The 14,232-nt window shown below is 41.1% G+C and overlaps 1 protein-coding gene across 2 annotated transcripts; it reads right to left on the minus strand.

The window, feature by feature from the left end:
• Positions 1–352: 352 nt before the first annotated feature.
• Positions 353–13,646, minus strand: LOC107315884 (annexin A8 like 1). Of its 2 annotated transcripts, XM_015866791.3 has the most exons (13): positions 13,570–13,646; positions 13,425–13,471; positions 9,640–9,733; positions 9,282–9,376; positions 7,986–8,099; positions 7,116–7,206; positions 6,467–6,546; positions 5,787–5,846; positions 5,163–5,256; positions 3,263–3,358; positions 3,004–3,062; positions 2,740–2,862; positions 353–1,395 (listed from the first exon to the last, which is right to left on the minus strand). In XM_015866791.3, the coding sequence occupies exons 2-13, from the start codon at positions 13,443–13,445 to the stop codon at positions 1,339–1,341; spliced, it is 984 nt and encodes a 327-aa protein (XP_015722277.1). In that variant the 5' UTR covers positions 13,446–13,471; positions 13,570–13,646; the 3' UTR covers positions 353–1,338. The 2 variants fall into 2 exon arrangements, with proteins under 2 accessions (XP_015722277.1, XP_015722276.2); XM_015866790.2 differs by lacking the exons at positions 13,425–13,471; positions 13,570–13,646 and adding an exon at positions 11,395–11,490.
• Positions 13,647–14,232: the final 586 nt, after the last annotated feature.

Genomic DNA, 14,232 nt, shown 5'->3' on the forward strand with positions numbered 1-14,232 from the left:
TGAACTGAGGAAAAAAAAACAAACAAAACCCCCCAAAATAAAGAAAGAAACAAACCAACCTGCAATAGAAAACTACCAGGAAGTTCAAAGATCTTCATTGAAGGCAATTTTCTCTTTCCCAAACATCTGTAAAAACAGCCCAAAACCTACTTATTCACCAGTAGCAACCAGGATGTTCATGACTCAGCCTGAGGGAATATTTTTCCAAGAAGAAAAAGAAAACAACCTTTTCCCCTCTTCAATGTATGATATGTATTTGCATCAGACACTTCTGATGTTAGTAGGGAAGAAGAGACTCTAACAGAAAGAACACATCAGCAACCAGGCCATTGAAGATTACACAGTGAAGAAGTTTTGTACTTTGCTTAAAACTATTTATTAGAAGTCATTTTTGTTTAAGCCAAAACATCATATTTACCGAAAATAATTTTTTCTCCCCAAACCACAAAGATACACATCATCCCAATTTAAAAGAAAAAGTGATCCCTCTAAACACCTCCTTATTTCTCATAACAAAACTTTCCTCAGCTCACCTTCTTCATTGGCCAGCCCTAGTCAGACACCAGAGCAGCATCACACAAGGCACTGTCATGGGGGTCATAGAAGAAATCTGCCCCTGCGCCAGAGCTGCTTGTTCAGGCAGAATATGGAAAGTGAGTAAAAGATACACAAGACCAAGTGTAGCAAACCAAATACGTGCTACTTGAAAGCCTTGATTCTGCTGCGCCTCAGGATGCCTGGGTGGTACTTGAGGAACACGCTCAGTAACTCAGATAACTAACCTGAAGGTTGATTAAACCTCAACTTGTGTTGAGCATGTTCATCAGATTTGACAGATGAAGGAGACCAGGACAAATCACCTGGAGCAGGATGCTCCTATCTGAGGGGCACTTAATTGTGCATTTGGCCCTCATACCCCAAAGAATAAGTGAGGAAATCCTCCTTGCTGTTCACAATACACTTGAAAATTAAAAATGCATTTTAGTTCAGGTGAGAAATCAGGATAAATACCAGAAGCAAGCACTTAAAATGATCAGAAACTTGTTCCCTTCATGGTGTGTTAAAAGAAAAGGGAAACTGCATAGATCTAAATAGAAGCTGGAAAAAAATAAAACAAACCCAAACATAATGGGAAGTGTTTCTAAAACTGTGAGCAAAGCAAACAGATTTTAACAGGTACTGAGCAACTCTGCCCTCAGGGAGCTTTGGATATCTTCATTTTGATCATTTTCTCCCTGACTTGTAACAACATAAGGATTTTCTACATGTAAATGAAGAGATGCCTGAAAATGTAGTTTTCTCTTAGTATCCACTTCAGTATGTTCTTCCTAGATTTTGTCAGTCACTGCCACAGAGATTCAGCAGGGCTGTCTTGTAATCACCACTGGTGTCATCCTGGCAGGAAGAAAAAAAATAAAAAGGTGAGTATGAAAGTCCCCCTGCACAAACTGGTTTCTGCCTTCATCAGTGGATGGAATATACCCCCAACAAGAAAAACACATTGGAAAGAGAAAACTGGACTTTCAGCCAGTTGAAACCATCAAAAGAGATCAGAGAAATGTGGTTTCTGCCTTAAAAAAAAAAAAAAAAAAAAAAAAAAAAGCAGCAACCAGCAAATAATACTACACAATATTTATCAAGTATCCTATTTGGAAACCTGATGATCGGTGGATGAGGGTTCCGTTCCACAGGTCAGCAAAGATGGTCAGCATGAACAAGAGAAACCAAGACTTGCATTCAGGGTATTCATGTAGTGTTCCCACCCTTACAGAAAGGGGAAAAGGCAATTGGCCCTGAAAAAAGGCATTTTTAAGAAAGCCACAGATATAGTCTCTTTGCTCTAAAGTACTGCAGAGCACGTCCTGAGGTAAAAACTTTTCCCTCTTTGACTATTCTGTGATGACAGGTGTAAAGCCATTTCAGCTTCTCGGAAGGAATGAGTACTCCATACAGACCCTTGAAGACTGATCATTAATCAATGTGACAGACACTGACAGTGTCAATTAAAAGATAGAACCTTCATTACAGAATGAGACTTCCCATAGGGACTGATAAGGATAGGGCTCTTGTGCCATTTGCAATAGGGGAAAGAAATGCCCCAGAGTCCTTACCCAGCAAATGATAAAACTCCACATTACAGCCCTAGTAGAAAACATGGCTTTTTGCCAGGGAAGGGTCATTCACTAAGAACCAAACCCCAAAAGATACGGTAAGCTTTGACAAAGTTTATAAACAAAACTTATCTCGCCACAACGTGGACCAAGTCTGCATGTGGTGGTAAATAGTCTTAAAATAAGGCAACCCAAAACCAACAACCAAAAAATAACTCCTTTGACTTGCATCATACTAGCTTAAGTTAGCTAAGGACAGCAGAGAGGCAAAAATGGCTCAGCAGCATGGGGAAGATACAAAGAGGAAAATTAGATGAATTTAGGATTTATTTAGGAGACAATGAAGCACACAAGAGCCCAGGATAGTCTCTTCTCAGGTTTAGCTTTGCCCAAGTTACCTACAAAGCACACAGTATGACTCACCTTTCATATCTATATAGATATATAGAAATAACCTCATTGATATCTAACAGTCCTAATGAAGAACTGTGAACTTAGCAGAAATATATATATTTTTTTTTACTAAAAAAAAAACAACAAAAAAACAACCATAGAAGCATCCCACAGTGTCAGGGAGGTTAGGAATGCACACAATGACTAAGAGCCATTATATCAAGATGTTGCTTACCGCAATCATGTTGGAAAGAGGTTGTCCTGCAAGCCGCTTGAATTCATCCTTGATAAGATTTAAGTCAACTTCATTTCGAGAAACGATCACCCTTATAAGGGTCCCGTCATCGGTGCCAGCCCCCTAGAATAACATGTACATCAATTTGCAGTTAGTAAGTTCAAGGGATAAGCTCCTGCAGGCAGTTCTGGAGCTTCTTCCAGAATTTTTCACATGTTACAGAAGATAAAAAAAAGAAGCTTGTTGCAATAAGAAAAGTCTTACCTTTAAAGCGTGGTACAGCCTCTCTGCAAAGTATTGACGGATGTTCCTTGTGCATCTCACTAGGAACATGAAAAGGCTCAGTAAGAATCAATGCTAATTGCAGTCCAGAGCAGCAGATACAACACTATTTCCAGTCATAAAGGACTCTTTATTTCCCATTAGAAAGCTTTATAAAGTATATCCATCTAATAGCTGTCAGCTGCTGCAGGAAGAAAGACAGCAGACTTGGACTAAAGAAAGGGAAAGAGAGCTCTCTTACCAATAGCCAGCATAGCATCCTCTAGCGAGCCATTAGTTTCACTCTTGATACTGTCTTCTATGTTTTTACCAGCAAGTTTCTGGTATTCTTCAAACACTGAAACACAAAGCACTTTGAAATTCCACCAAACAACTGCTTGGGCATTTTTTGCCCAATATTCAGATGTAGCTCTTGCATGGCAATATGAAAACATAAATCCTTCTGAAATGGCCACATTTGAACCAGCTTTAGTCAGCATTAGGGAAGCCCAGAAATCAGTTACAAAAAAACAATAGTATTGACAGAATACTCTTCCCCAAAGAAAGTAGGTACCTCTGTGTACACAGAATGACTTAATTAGAGGCTTAATCCTTTGCCTTTATTTGGAAATGCAAGTTCAGTCACTTAATATTTGGAAATCTGATCTTTCATCACTGCACTTAACCACTCCAATGAAGTAGGCTACAGAATGACAGACAAACTCTATCGTTTGCCTCATTCTTCTTAATGTCAGCAGTTAAAAAATTAAAAAAGAATCAGATTAAGTCTTGAACTGTGCTCCTCATGGATGTGGGCTCTTAAATTACATCAACAGTCCAGAAAAACTTATTTCAACCACAATTTAAAACACTTCTCAGAAAACAAACCCAAAAAAAAACAAACACAGAAAACAGGTTATTATTCCAAGTTACTTAAAACCCCATGTAAAGTATCGGCAATGGTGTATGTGAGGGAAAGAGCAACTGAATTCAAATTCTAGTTCTAAAGTACAGGCCTCTATTTTGATTCCTGGCTTTTAAGCTACCAGAGAAGGAATAGTGCTGTGTAATGCAATGTATATGATAATGAAGTTTGTGTAGCATTTGAGGTCATGTTGTTATGACAACATTCAAATACATAGGCGAAAGGCAATACTAAAGAATAGATGAATGGATATAAACCTTGTCAACTCAGACCTGTTCTCCACATTAAAAACAAAAACAAGTCGCAACAAGCTCATGAATGTTTTTTAAAATAACTATTGTAGTCTTAGTACAGACGAAATTAGATTCATTTCCTTGATGACTGAGTAGGCCTCAAAGATTGGCTGCATCTGAACCAAGTGTTGCAAATCAGTCCTTAAAGGCAAGTACATTCACAGACCAGAAGTCTAGTTCTTTTTCTCAGAGCTGCTGGGAAATTATGTTTAAAAACACAAGAGGGAGCTGGCCTCCAGGGACTAGAAGGCTGTCTCAGAAGACTTCAGCTTAAGAAAGCTCAGGCACCCTAGTTCACCTACAGATGAATTTATCAATTGAGCTCTACTAGATTTAAACAGTAGTTGATATGCTTAGATTCAGCGTACATAATAAAATCCAAGTATGAGCCATGGACTGACTCAGAAGTCTTGATATGACAAGACCAAGTCTCTTCTGCTTGAGGCAATGGGGACCTGAGATCCTCCTCAGCTGGGGCTGGCTTAGTATCTTTCCTCCTAAGCAGCCTCTGATGGTCTCAGAAGAATCCAGGGGAGAGCTGCAAGAAGTGCCCTGTGGTTCTACAGCACTGTACAATAACAGGACTTATCACGGACTTTTTTTCCCCCCAAAGGAACTAAAGTCCAAGCAATCATGAGAGCATGTTCCTACCTGGTCAGTAAGCGACTCTCTCCTTGGTGGCTTATAAAAATAACTTTATCATTTAGTCATCTCCTGTATCAGGACTCCTATATAAGCAATCTGATTATCAAGTGGCACTAAGTCTTTGTAATCTCTCACAGAAGCTGCTGACAGCTTTTGGGCACTAATTAGCCAAGTATTTACAGACAGATTAAAGTGATTATTTCTGACCACCCAAGCTTTGACATCTATAGCTCTGCCTCTTGTTTTTGGCAAGGATTTTTTCCTGCTTTAGAAGGTTGGCAGCATAGACTGCTTCATACCTTTCAGCAAGTGTGTAGCACTCCTCTTGCACAGAATGGTGATGAACTGTATCTCATCAGTGCCCTTTATCTTCTCTCCGGCAGAAAAGAGAGCCTGTGATTTAACACACTATTATTACTTTTTCTGCTCATGCAGCTGGTAAAGGAATATTTTGGCTTAAGATATTGCCTTGGTAAGACAGCTTGAAGTAACCTAAAGTTACTTCATATTATTATGAAGTATATAGTATTATATGAACTGGATTCTCCTGGAGCAGTTGACTGCATACCCTTGGCTGTGTCGTCTAGTGAAGGCAGTTATTGTCCCCACCCTTCCTGCAGCAATTAGATCGGTCAACAATGCTACTGAAATTTCTTTCCTGCCCTTCAACATCCCACTCCACAAAGTCCATGTTTCCACATGTCAAAAGCAACCAAGCCTGAGACCATTTCTCATCACTCCTCCTAGGAGCAGAAAGTCTCAGAAGTACAGGCAAATCTGAAGAAACCAAAGCTGCGGCTGCAAGACAGTCCCTCCCCCAGATATTATTGCTCCAACCACATGCTAATCAGAACTCTATCACCTCTGAGAGTCAAGGCAGGTGAGATGCAAGCATATCACTGATCACAGGCATTTGAGTGTACCTCTGCATCCTGGCGAGCCAGTGCTGTATCCACATAGAGAGATGCATTGTCCCTCTCACCCTATGGGAAGATAGCAGATAATTCGTGAGAACAAGTAGTTATCTTCCATGCAATGAAGACAGATTAAATTCTAGACAGATTACTTTTTCTCAGCTGTTTTTGGCAGAACACTCATCCGTTAATGTTTCAGGCAATACGATTGCTAACTTCTTGACTGAAAAATCAGTAATATTAAGTATAACCAAGAAGTTGCTACATTATTCCGTTACTGGGCAGGAAAATTTAGTAGGATAAATGCATCCAAATATGCTCTCAGTATTGAGGATCAGACTCTGGAATATTGATGAATCATAAGGAGAACTGAGAGCTGCTTTTCTGTAGTTACTTTTTTCTTTGTTTAATGTATAGATATCTAAAGTGCTTGTAAAATATTGTGACTTCATGCATATGTAAAAGCGAGGTGTTTCCCTGCAGCAGGGCTGACTGTTCCATGTTCTTAGCCTTTGCTGCTAAGGGAGAGTTCCCTGCCTCAGTCATACTGAAGTTGAAAACACAGAACCAGTCCATGTGACATGTATGTGCCCACAGTTTGTGATGGTCATGACTGCATTGTCCATTCTATTGCATGTCTTCCCCATGAAGGCAGAGAAAAGTGTGAACATCCTTTTTTCTAACATCACCTGAAGAAGGCAAACCAGAATCTGTTTGAAGTAACCACTTGTTTCTGATGCTATGTCTTGCTCCAGATCAGAACCATATTCTGCACAAAGAAAAAGACAATGGAAGTGTTTATTTGGATGCTACATAAGTACCTACAACAACCTGACACTAGTCAAGAAAGTTGCTGGTGAAAAATGCAGACTGAGATCAGCATACACCCTCAGCAACACCCAGACATGCATTCCCAGCAGAGTATACCACTAGCTCCAGTGACAAACTCGTAACTGATGTTAGAGATACACATTAAGAGAAAGAGTTACAAACATGTGTTTGATAGATTTCCACTTAGAGCCCAATTAAGGGAAAGAAAAAAAAAAGCACAAGAGGATAGCTGTACTTTTATTCACATCCTGACAACATTGGGCCTGGCCCCACAGGCAAAAATTTGTGATTTGCTCTCCTTTTCCTCTGACTGGAAGAAAGGGATTTCCAGACTCACTCAGCATAGCCACATTCTTTTTGGAAGGCTGAAGGCAGACAGGTTGTACTTTCTTGCTCTTAAAAATCCCATATTCCTGCTGACACTGCTAGCTGGTAACACCCCCTGCTGCTGTGCAATCAGGCAGCACGTTGCTCTGACCACATAAATCAGAGCCCCAAGCACTTTACCTTCTTTGTATGCCTTGATAATGTCTTTGATCTGTGCCTTTGTTCGTGATGCCAGGATCTCTATGATAACATCTTCACTTGTTCCCACACCCTTTAGTAGAAAACACAGTGAAGAAAAAGGTAGAGAAAGGTGGTCAAGTGAGGAGTCTGATGGCAGCAAAATGTCAGGCTGTGTACTGAGCTGTTAGAAACTCTCAGCATGAAAGGTGGAGACACAAAGCATATTTGGTTTGGATGCAGAACCATTTATTGAGGCATTCTGTCTGTGAAGGATGATTTCATGTCACCCCATACTTTTGTAGTGCATTTATGGATCTGGACCTTTGATGATGAGCTGTATTAGAGGGATGCAGGGATACCAATGCTTATCTACTCAGTCCATTCTTATACCACTCAAAGATACTGTGCCAATAGGTAGGATCCCAAGAAATCTCATTTTCTTTGAAGAAACCAATTTATTTAATTTCTTAAAGGTTTCTCTCTTCAGATGGGGGTTCCATGGCAGTAGCTTAGGCCCAAAGTCATTGAGTCTGTTCACAAGAGTCACACTGCAGAAAGTGGTGAAGACATGTTTAGATAGAATCTCATCTATGGGATATTCATCTGCTGCCGAGGAAGAATTTGGTTCCTCTGTTGTCTTAGCCAGACTTTGAGACAAACATGCTCAGAAACTCACAAACATACCTAAATAAATTCAACAATATTTTGAATATATACTGATAGTACAACAAAGTATTTCTCAAAGGGTGCTATTGATAATGAACTTAATCACCTACCAGTCTAGTTACTGTCATTTGCATTAATAAACACAGTTACAGGAAGTTAATGCTCTATCTGTACTACCAAAGTACCAGAATGCAATTATCTTACCTTCATGGCATCATACAGCTCCTTGGCTTCATATTTGTATGGAGGGTACATGAGAGCTACAATGAGCCTCTCAAAGTTGCCACTCAGTTCAGATCTCAGGCTATCAATCAGATCCTGTTGAACACACTTGAGTTACATAAAGAGCCTCAAAAGATCTGAACTGCCTAGTGCAGTTTCTATCCCCATGACCTACATCTGTGAAGCTGAACAATATCAGTGTTGTTAGTTTTTAGAGAAAAGATCTTGAGGATGGAAAGGACACCTTACTCCAAAATGAATTTTGCCTAGGTCCATCCACATTTCTTACTGCTCCAGTGCTCTAGCTTCTCCCAAATGTAATTAATTCAGCATCAGAGTAGAAAAAAAAAACAACTTCCTCTAACCTGTTTTAGATAGGGAGTAGAAGAGGCAACTAAAGGCCTTGAATTGAGCAGGGGACATAGGCAATATCCAGAGCCTGCACATGCACACAGGACTTCTGCAGAATCTAGCATGCAGTCTGTTTAAGGACAGACTTCAAATCTTCCTGTCATTATAATATAGGTTTTTAGGGTATGACACCCTCTGTTTTAGTGGGTACATAGGATGCAACTATTCTATTTGTTGCCATGTACTCAGCACCACATGTGTTTACTTCCTTCTCTTAGATCACTGCAAGACAGTTCCTTCCCCATCAAGGCCATTGGTTACTTCCATTTCTATACTGACCCAATAGCCTATATTGTTCTTTTCTAATACATTCCTTCCCCCACTCCTTTAGAAGCAGCTTTCACACAATTGGCTCCATAGTGGGAAGAGTCTGAAGCACTAACATCTTTTATAGAAGATAGAAAGACAGACACATAAAAGCCACAGTGTGTTTTCATTTTCAGAACTGCCAAATAAATGCAATGAAATAAATATTTAAATTGAACTTCCCTCATCATTTAAAAGAGCCCCAAACCAACCCTATATTCTACTCAAAAGGCAATTAGAGAAGTATGAATTTTTGCTATGGGTTCAAAAACAATAAAAATTTATAGTATAAATAGAAATAGTTTTTTTTTCTTTAAAGAATACTCTGGTCAAAATACCTTTTACAAGGAAATTACAATCTTCTGGGGGGGAAGGTAAATAGTTTATCCCACCAACAGCAAATTTCACTTATTCACCTCAGGCCTTTTAATTAAACATTAGCCTATTTGAAAGAGATCTGCGTGTTGTTTACACCATGCCTGCAAGATGAACTGTACACCCATTTACTGCATCCCACACACAATAAAACAGTGACTGAATATGGCCTTGTTTTGGAAGCACCTTTCCAAACTGCGCTTTGAAGGATTTGGCAATCTCTTGCCGCTGCCTGTTGCTCCTCTTGGTTAGGACTTCAATTATAGCTTGTTCATCAGTCCCTATGGAGAGCAACAATAAACCATAAACACAGTGCACAGAATAATAATAACAATCCCAATTCAAGTAATCACAGAGCCTTCCCCTTGCTTATTGCCTTCATGATGTGAAATATCAAATACGTCTCATAGAAAATGTTTTTAATTAATTTTGAATTTGCCACATAGAACGTGCCACCTGAATGCCATTTCTTAAGAGAATTGCAGACATCTAAGAAATCATAAGCCCAACATAGAATTTACAGATGTGGCTGGAGTCAACTCACCAAGCCCTTTCATGGCCTTGTAGAGTGTTTGAGCATCAGGTGTAGGGTCAAAGTTTGAATAAACCCCTATCACAGGCTTGCCCTCCTCTTCACTCTGAAAAATAAGAAAAATAACTTTTTTGTTACTGCTTTTTAGCACCTGAAGAGAAGGTACCCTGGATTGTACACTCAAGTTTCTTGCCTCCACCTGCCTGTATCAGCCTCTGGCTCCTGGCAGGAAAAAAGAGGTCAAGAGCTGTTGCAACCATCATTAGCTGCAGGTAGCCTGGCAGAAAAACAGAGTATCCACGCCTGCTGTCTGCTGCAGTGCTATCCCAGACTGTGTTTTCCAGTACTTCAATACAGAGTGGTTTAACACATAGCTTTTTGGGCTTAGTGGAATACGTATGTTCTCAGAAACCACTTTTCTAGGCAGCAGTTTTTTTTCTGCAGCTCCTTCACTCAAATACAACTGGCTTTACATAAGAAAGAACCTCTGGCAGAAAGATTTGGATTAAGAGGCTGCTTTGAAGGAACAGATCTAACTAGAGAAGTGCAGTAAAAAAAAATCTCCTCCCCAAGCTGAGAACCAACAACACAGAAAACTTCCAGACAGAACCCTAAGCCATTTCCAGGGGCAGAAACACACACTGAGAAAGTAGAGAGGCCATAAACCAGAACTCAGGACTCAGAGCTGCACTTTAACTAAAACCATTAATCAAGGGAATGAGCGTGAATATATTGACACCTCCACCAACAATGTCCTATAAACAGGGAGGTATGTGAATAGTTAGTCATAAGTCATCACCACCTTACTACAGCAATGGATGCCATTTTCTCTTCCTTGGCAGTGGAAGCTGCAATGTGCTCTGAACTTGTATGGATATGATCAATATTGAACTAATTATATCAGGATGACTCGATGAATTTTCCTATGGGGACAGTCTCACAGACAGGTAAAAAACAACTTCAGAACAGAATGTACAGACCAGAAGTAATTGAAAAAGTTGTTCCATCTTATTTGCGTAACACTGACCTCCTAGCAACCTCCTGCTCTGCTGCAGACCCATCCTGCTCCTGTTCCCTATGTTACAGAATGGTTTTCCATTTCCCTCCTAGAGTCCCTCCAATATGTTCAAGTCCTCCCCAGAGCTAACCTTTAAGCAGTCCTTGCCAGGTGGAAAAGCTTACAGAATTTTCTCAGGACCTGCATTCCTGACTCTGGAAGATTACTAACAGGTGCCCCCGAGCCAACAAATACCATGTACACTGTCATGCCATAGTAAAAGGCATAGCCACACCGCACTGCAAAGATGCTCAGGATGGCTCCGGCAAACCAACTCAGGTGCCCTTTTCTCCAGTGCTCTACTGGCAGACATAACTGCTAGGTGTTTTCATGATGAACTTTGAGGCAAGCAGTATGTTCAGCAGAAAACGAGATCTGAATGAACCCTTCAGTTTGCTTTTCAGGCAGTCCAGGGTCAGCCTCCTATGCCACCACACCCTGCTCCTGGCAGAGAGAGCCACTAAGGAAGAGAAAGCATCAACATGAAACTTATAACCCAATGCAGTTCTGAATCCCACTGGTTACTGAGCCGCAATCTTATGGCAGTAGTGAAGCTGTCACTGCAGAAAAAGCCTCCCCCAAATATTTATCATAAGCTCAGAATAAGTGGATTGATGGAGCTAGCAAGACCAGTGCAAATTCTCCTTTTCCGCTTCTCTGTAAATTCTGCCAGTACCAGAAGATCTTCCTGGAAAGCAGGTTACGCTCGCCTGTCTGATTTTGCTCTGAAAAAGCTGCACAGTCCTCTCTAGCTGCAGTCAAGGGCCCACGTAAAAAATGTGCTGGATCTGCGCCTGGTGACTCAGGGTGAGAAGCAGTGCAAAGCTCAGCTTTCATTTGGAGGCAGCGGAAACAAATCAACAATGGTCCTTTTTTGGTATTAATTCTAAGGAACATTACAGCCCATGCTGGCTCAAGTAGCTTACTCATAACTCATTCATAGGCTGATTGTCCATGTTCCAGCACAGGTACAATCACAATTGGTTTCCAGAGAAACCCTGTTCAGTTTGGTCTTGTTTTCCAGAAGGATTGATGTTATAATTATCTAACTGAAAGTACTCAAAGCATTTGTGCCAGTCATAGATGAATAACTAGAATAAAAGCAATGTAATATATGATGTATCCTACAGCTGATGCTTTGAAAAGCTTTTCATCTATAAATGTAGAGCAGAGGGAATTAAAACTTTCCTGTCAAAATACTTTCAAATCATAGGAGCAATTTATCAAAAACCAAAACAACAGTAGATTTACTGTTGTTTTTTTTTCCTCCAGTGGAAAACTTCTGGGTTTCCTATCTTTTACTGTTTGCTTTTGAATCACATTTTTTACAAAGAACTTTAAGAACCAAAACAATTTCTATCACCCTTTCATTTCCATCCCCTCTTCTCCTCATATCTCCACCCACAACATCACAGATAAAAAAATCTACTAGAGCTCTCAATGGCTCTCCTTTTTTTCCCTCACTATGTACTCAAATGATTTCCAGATTGGGGGAAATGGGGGCACAAGTAAGCAGAAAGAGAAAAATTGAAGCTTCTTGAAGCTTTAAAAAAAAAAAATATCTAAATTAACTTCCAGAAGGAAACAGGGAGGCAGAGTTAGATCAGCAGGAAGGAAAATTACAGTTCTAAGGCTAAAATAAAAAACCAAACAAGCACACAACAAAACCAAAAAAACCCCACCAGCTGAGGTCAGGAGATCTTTCTATCTGAAGCCTTGGGAAGTAGCTTGGAATGAGCTTGGTGTTCCATGCCCTCAAGGTGTTTTCCCCTCTTCTGGCCCCCACACCTTTCAACTGCAAAAACCTGAGTCTGAAAAGTGGTCACATTCATGTGAAGCCATTTCTCCTCTGTACATTGGTTCCCCTGCACTCCCTGGCACAAGGCTCCTGCCAGCCTCAACAGCAAAGGTCCCTTGGAGGCCACCAACACCAGGACTGCAAAGCCTTGGGGGAGAGAGGAGCACACCAGAGCCTTGTGTACTGGCTGCACCCCATCACATGCCACTCTTCATCAGCTCTCTCCAAGGCCTCAGCACCAGATATCTGGAGTTAAGTCCCAGGGGAAACCCAGCCTTCCACAGAAGCTAGTGTGATAGCTGCCTGGATAGCTGCAGAGCTGGCACTTCACCCTAGCACTGCCTCCTGGCCTTGGCTGTGCAGGATGAACACTCATGGTCATCCCCCAACCTACCACACACCTCCCAAAGCCTCAAGAGTTTGGAAAAGAACAAACATGGTATTTCTGGCTCCTAGCAGACTGACAGGAGGTCCAAGTCCACATTGTTGCACCAACGTTCAAAAGCCATCAAAGACAGACCCAATAGCTTGGCAGACCATATTTCCCTCCATGACCACAGCCTGCCAGAGCAACTGGGGACCAAATGGGGTCAAGCCAGTGCCCTGAACTGATTGCAGAGGTGAAGAAGAGGACGAGGAACTCACAGCTTTCAAACTCCAGGCAGACCTCAGCTGCTCCAACCCCCTAGTGCCATATTCCCATAACACAAATGTACACAGCCATAATCCTGCACCACTCAGTTCAATAGGAGAGAGAGCTGGTCTTAAAGGCAGAAGCATGTTAGCACCTTCCTTTGTAATCAGAAAACCGATAAACAGGTTTGGATTGATTTTTAAAGGGAAACACTTCGTTTCCACACAGTGTCTAGTGCAGCTGGTAAGTTATCTTATTATAGTGCCAAATAAACCAGGGTGGCTTACTTCAGTACTTTCTTTACTTACCCAGGCCTTCCACCATGCCATCGTGATCTCAGCAGTGATATTGGTGCCTGTTGATGAAGGAAATCACACCCCATGGTTAGGGAAACTGAGATTTGAAAAGGAGTGGAGAAGAGGAAGAAAGAGAAGTTCTTTTCAGTAGACTTACCACAAGAAAGTTATTCTAACTGTGCTCCTCAGGAGGCTTATTCCCTCTGGAAGCTGCAGAATATAACTGGCCTCTGTGCCTGGAACTGGCCGGTATAACCTGTCCCTATCTACAAATTCCATGGGGTAACGCCCGCAGACATGGCTCAACCTGTTTTGATGAATGATCTCACAGGGAGAGATCACGTTGCCTAATAAACCAGGCTTCCCCTGTGAGGAGCCCTACGTTCAACCTCAGCTGACTAAAGCTCACTGTAATACTTTCATCGCTTCCCCCCCCCCCACGCCCTTCCCTGCCAACACTTTAGCCCTTGGCACTGACACAACATACAAATTACAGCCAGGTAATTTCTCAGCATTAAACTCCTCTGAGACCCAGCAGGTTCTGCTGCAATGGAATAAGCCACTCTTATGTTATTCTGGACTCTATTACTACCAACATGAAACACTGCCAACCAGGACTTTCAAAGTTTAAACCTTCTCCCATATTACTTCCATTGAAAAAAGCCTATTAAAATAAAGGCAAAAAACCTAACAACTAAACACTCAAACATATCCTACAACTTGCAGTAAAGCTCAGCTAAGTAGCAGGTCATACACTGAGTAGAGAGGTCTGACCTTGTCACACACTTGCACTTGCAAAGCACGACTAAGTAAGCATCTC

This window comes from Coturnix japonica, chromosome 8 (genome assembly GCF_054131305.1).
Source record: "Coturnix japonica strain WE chromosome 8, WE-NBRP24, whole genome shotgun sequence".
NCBI lineage: Eukaryota > Metazoa > Chordata > Aves > Galliformes > Phasianidae > Coturnix > Coturnix japonica.